The sequence below is a fragment of the Etheostoma spectabile genome, chromosome 16 (assembly GCF_008692095.1).
Source record: "Etheostoma spectabile isolate EspeVRDwgs_2016 chromosome 16, UIUC_Espe_1.0, whole genome shotgun sequence".
Taxonomy (NCBI): Eukaryota; Metazoa; Chordata; class Actinopteri; order Perciformes; family Percidae; genus Etheostoma; species Etheostoma spectabile.
Genome location: NC_045748.1, coordinates 5,828,905 through 5,834,511, shown reverse-complemented (window position 1 = coordinate 5,834,511; position 5,607 = coordinate 5,828,905). Strand labels below are relative to the sequence as shown.

General features: G+C 42.3%; 2 protein-coding genes across 2 annotated transcripts in view; one reads left to right on the top strand and one right to left on the bottom strand.

The window, feature by feature from the left end:
• The window catches only part of LOC116704345 (sorting nexin-18), an 11,057-nt gene extending 9,571 nt beyond the window's left edge, over positions 1 to 1,486 (bottom strand). The window contains exon 1 of the mRNA XM_032539742.1: positions 88 to 1,486. Within this exon, the coding sequence (XP_032395633.1) occupies positions 88 to 857 (770 nt within the window). The 5' untranslated portion in view covers positions 858 to 1,486. The remainder of the gene's footprint in view (positions 1 to 87) is intronic.
• A 751-nt stretch (positions 1,487 to 2,237) lies between these two features.
• Positions 2,238 to 5,607, top strand: part of kiaa1958 (KIAA1958 ortholog) — a 5,859-nt gene continuing 2,489 nt past the window's right edge. Inside the window, exons 1-2 of the mRNA XM_032539743.1 lie at positions 2,238 to 2,464; positions 3,904 to 4,212. Of these exons, the coding sequence (XP_032395634.1) occupies positions 3,913 to 4,212 (300 nt within the window). The 5' untranslated portion in view covers positions 2,238 to 2,464; positions 3,904 to 3,912. The remainder of the gene's footprint in view (positions 2,465 to 3,903; positions 4,213 to 5,607) is intronic.

Sequence of the window (5,607 nt, the reverse complement as noted above, 5' to 3'; positions counted from 1 at the left end):
GCGGTGGATCCGGTGGAGATATACGTTTGGAAACCCCAGAGAGGAAGGAAAAGGAGGAGGAAAAGGAAGAGGAAGACATCCCTGTACCTGCGGTTGACCTGTACATTGGTGTGGGTCGGGGTCAGGCCGTAGGACATGTAGCTCTTCATGCCTTTGAACTTGGTCTGCTTGGTGGGGTCGTCGATGGTGCACACGAACGGATACGGGTCCTCCTGCCACTCCGGTCCGTGCTTCCCCATCGCCACGCAGATCCGGTCCCCGTCCTTCACAAAAGCAGAGGCCTCCCCGAGCAGGAAGGCCTCCCCTCCGGACTTGACAAAGGTGGAGAACCTGTTGAGGTTCCTCCCCACTGTTGCTGAGCCCTTGGCCTGCTGCTGCTGCTGGCTGCTCTCGCGCCGCCCGGGCAACGAGGTGGTCACCGGGTACATGGCGGGCGAGCCGCCCGGACATTGCTTCCCTGCGTCCGCCGCAGGAGGGGCGTCGTCCCAGTCGTCGTCCCAGTCGTCGTCGCTGCCCTGGCTGGGGTGGAAGCTGCCTCCACCGCTGCCACCGCTGCCAGCCCCGAGGCCTCTGGGAGACTGCGTGTCCGAGGATGTGTAGGAGGTGTGGGTGGGCGTCAGGGCTTTGGTTAGGGGAGAGGAGAGGCCGTTGTTGTTGATGCTGGAGGTGATGTGGTCCCTGATGATCTCCACGTAGGAGGCAGGGAAGAGGCCAGCCTCCCCCCTGCTGTTCTCCCCCTCCAGCCAGCCCTCCAGCTCCTCCTCGTTGAACAGAGTCACCAGCTCGTTCTCTGATATGGAGATCTCCCCTGGGTTCTCAGAGTGGAAGTCATACAGCACTCTGGCCTTTAACGCCATAGTTCTTAGTAGCCTACTAACAGCCAATCACTTGTTGCCTTTTTTCTATTTCTTGTCTTTGTTGCTTCAAGAACTTTTCTTTTCTTTTGATTTAAACCTTTTAAGTCTGAAACCTCAATGAGATTTAGATCCCGCAGTGGCAATAACAGCAACAATTGGGACTCTCGGCTATGTAGGTATTTCTCTTCTTCCACTCTGGTCCAAATCAAGCTTGTACCCGAGATTCATGCATTAAAGAACAAGAAGAGAAACTCGGTCTATCCGACACCCACCTCCTCTCTCCCTGCTCCTCTCACATATCATTTGTTTCCATGCAGAACTTAATCCAAGTCGGAAAACACAGAGGAAAGCTGCCTTTACGGGAGGGGTTGTTTTTTCTTCCTCCGAGGAAAGACGCCGGTTGGAGTTTAAAGTTGAGGAACTTGCGACGGCTCCGTAGCTGCTGTATTAGGCTGTTCCTCCAGATAAGAGCCTGGGGGGAGGACCTTTTCCCTCCTCTGATGCTTGGAAGTTAAAGACATCAGTCCTAACACGCAGTGGACTGGCTGACTCTAACGGAGGGTGGGGGGGTGGAGCCAGCACCAAGTTTAGTCAAGTCACTGAATTCACACACGGAAAAAAAAACCTATAACCTCATGTTTAAAAGCTCCTAAACATACATATACATGTGATAATAAATACATATAAACATATATATATATATATGTATATATATATAGTTGCTTTTTGATCATATCTCAGTTAGGCCTAAAGGCTATAGGTCTATTCGTTATTTGAGTGTTATTAACCATTCATTTAACGGGTTTACAGACGCTTATTATCTCTCTATAAAAGCCCATTTAAAGCACTCATGAACTTTATTTTGGATTTTCAATGAGAAAGAGGGAGTAGATATGGGCTGATTTAAAGAACTTTTAACGAGGTAGGCTAATTAAACTTTTCTTTGGGAAAACTGCGCCTGTATTCAACACATGACAGTATTAACAATAATAGGACAATCTTATTATTATTTAATAAACTATGTATATACAAGCCCTTCAACTCACACGTAAATGCATTGTGTTGTTAGTAAAACACACAAGACTGCACTGAAAAGATGCAGCCAATTTACAAATCAATTTTTATTTAGGATATTTTTTTCCTCCTACATCATTTTACTTGTTAGGTGTCATGAAGTAAAGGCACAAACAAATTTAGTATAATATAATATAATATAATGTATTATAATATGATATAATATAATAGGCCTATAATAATATAATATGATATAATAAACAGAATTGTGCGCGTTGATCCACCCCGCCACTAGAGGGCAGTGACCATCATTCCATTTAAAGAGACGACCTGCAGTTCCCCCTCCTATCCAGCAGGGGGCGGTAAAGACACTTCCCCATTGGATCATGGCGCTGTTAAACCTTCCAGACAACGAATGTAGCTAGGCAATTTGCATTTGTAAAACAAACGTTGAAGGCTAACGCTACATTCCACATTTAATCCAACGTTATTATTTCGCGTCATAACAAGACTATTAGTCGCCTCGGGCTGAGGCGGTCGACACTTGCGAAATAAATGAGGACCATGTGAAACCTGCGGCATGTCTTAAAAAGGTAAATATGAGAGATGTTGCTGAACTGTTGGAGCTGTGAGGGAAGCCTGATGTCTTGTGGTTTGACCGAAGACAAATGTGGAGACGTGCGGCTGGCTGGTGAGCCACAAGATGTCTGTCTGTCCCCGAAGACAGGCTGATGGTGGTCTGAACTGAGAGTTGGATGGACGAGTCACTTATCCAGCTGTGTGTTATTATTAACGTTACTTATTGTGTGTGTGTGTGTGTGTGTGTGTGTGTGTGTGTGTGTGTGTGTGTGTATTGTGTTAGAGAGAGGGAGAGGAGAGGAGGAGAGAGAGAGAGAGAGAGAGAGGAAAGAGATTTTGCCAACTTTGCTAAAAAACGACTATAAGAATAATATAATAAAGTTCAAAATGATTTAAAGCCTCTCATTAGCTTTCTGGTATACACATAAATTCACCTTGGCCTATTGTATACGCTAAAATGGCGGTGTAATACTCAGCCTATATTAATAACCATTTTTTGAAATTTGAAAAAAAAATGTTTTGATTGTCAATTATTATTAGTTATCTGAATGTAAAAAGGACATAATCAGTGGTTCCAGCTTCTCAGATGTCACTTGTGTGTTATTATTAGTTACTTAGTGGGGTGTGTGTGTGTGTGTGTGTGTGTGGTGTGTGTGTGTGTGTGTGTGTTTTAGAGAAGAGAGAGGAGAGAGAATTGCCAACTTTGCTAAAAAACAACTATAAATTAATAATATAATACAATTTCAATATGAAATTTAAGGCCTGCTCATTATGTTTTCTCTGTACACATAAAGTCACTTTGGCCTATTGTATAGCGCTACAATGGCGTGTAATACTGTAAATTACTAACATATTTTTTATACATTGAGAAAAAAAATTGTTTTGATAACCAATCAGTTATTATTAGTTATTTTGTATGCAAAAGGACATTTCAGTGGTTCCAGCTTCTCAAATGCCAGACGATGCTTTACCTTGTAGACATGATAGTGGTCATTACCCCGCTGGGCTTTGGCTTTTACCATAGACTCTTCTTTTTTTTTTTTTTTTTTTTTTTTAAACAATTCGTTGAAGTACCAAGTGATGTAGACTGTCCTATTTCACCAACATATCCTCTTATTTCCATTCAATCTTTTTTTTGGCCAACAAACAGAGACAAGCCCATATATATACAGTTTATTTCCAGATACAACTATGGGACGTGTTTCCTAAGGATCAGCTGGGTTGGTAGAGGCCACACCCTAAACAGATTCTCCTTTACATGTTAGCAGTGCTGGAAAGAAAAGGTGGTGGACCAACTAAAAAAAAAAAAAAACTCATTTTAAACCGTTTCTGGTATAATGAAAACAGTTGAGTCAGTTGATTCACAAATCTTAATTTCTTCGTGGGCATGTCCCAAAGAACTGGGTGTTAACTGGGCAAACGTATACATAATTCCCCCCTCCCTCTTCTCCAGGTTTCTATCATGTCCGACCTGGTCCAGACCACCTCAGACAGTCTGTCTAAACTGGTCCGCTGGGCTCACAGCCACGGCACCATCTGCAACCTCATCCCGAGCCTGGAGTGCCTCGCCAGTGCTTCCCACGGCAACGGGCTGACACCTGAACCTGTTCCCCGTGGCAGCAGCGACCCTGTCGCCGTGTGGAGTTGTGGCGCCGGACACGCATACCACTGGCCCCTCGCTGACCATAGCAACGGCTGCGGAAGCTCAGCCAATAACAGCCAGGGCCAGGAGAGGTTTGTTGGACGGCGTCCGTCCAATAAGGTAAAGAAGGGGTTTGAGCTATTTAATTTTGTTTTGTGTAATCTTAAATTGAACAGTATCTACAGTGGTGCTCAAAAGTTTACATACACATGCTTAAGTTGACTAAAAAGAGGAATAAAAAAATCATGTTTTGAAATTTATTTTAATACCTAAATTAAAAAATGAGGTAAAATCCAACCTTAATAGACACCAATTTTCTTTGTGAATGAAATACGTATTGTAAATAAATAAATTTCTTATTTAAATACAGGGGTCATAAGTATACATACCCCTATTGTTAAATTCCCATAGAGGCAGGCAGATTTTTATTATTAAAGGCCATTTATTTCCTGGATTCAGGATATTATGCATCCTGATAAGTTCCCTTGGCCTTTAGAATTAAAATAGCCCCACATCCTCACTACTCTTCACCTGCTTAGAGTAGGCATGGATACTTCTATAAATCACTCTCAATGCAACAACCAGGTATTAGTCTAACTGAATAAAACCATGCCTATCTCTAAGCATGGTGAAGAGTATGTGATGATGTGGGGCTATTTTAATTCTAAAGGCCAAGGGAACTATCAGATGCATAATATCCTGAATCCAGGAAATAACTGCCTTTAATAATAAAATCTGCCTGCCTCTATGGGAATTTAACATAGGTATATACTTATGACCCCTGTATTTTAAATAGAACATTTATTTATTTACAATACGTTATTTCATTCACAAAGAAAATTGGTGTCCTTAAAGGTTGGATTTTACCACTCATTTTTTAATTTAGTATTAAATAAAATTTCCAAAACATGATTTTTTATTCCTCTATTTTTAGTCAACTTAAGCATGTGTATGTAAACTTTTGAGCACCACTGTAGGTAAAGGTACTTTATTGTCACACACACACATACCTGTAGGGAAATTCATTCTCTGCATTTAACCCATCCCTCAAGGGAGCAGTGGGCAGCTATTTACATCGCCCGGGGACCAAATCCAGATCTGAGCCAGTACCTTGATCAGGGGCACTGACTGGAGAACCTAGTTTTTTTTATGGTGGGGGAAAACATAGGGAGAACATATAAACTCCTGGATTTGAACCCAGAACCTTTTCTGTTAGCAATTTTTTTATATTTTTTTATAAAGGTACTAAAGCACTACTAGCCATTAAGAAGCAGAGTATGAGGGCGTGCCGGGCTAGCAGCTAAGCGAGCATTATAACGTGTGTTACAAAGTGACCCATGTTTATCATAGAAGTAACGGCTGGACTACAACTCTTTGGGGGGGCCGTTGGGCTTTTTCACTTTTTCACTATTACATGCACAAACCAGATATTTAACACCGTACAGGAAAGGGAAAAAGCCAAAAAGCATAATATGAGCACTTTCAATTTTTGTAAAAAAAAGATGCTGGAGTTGC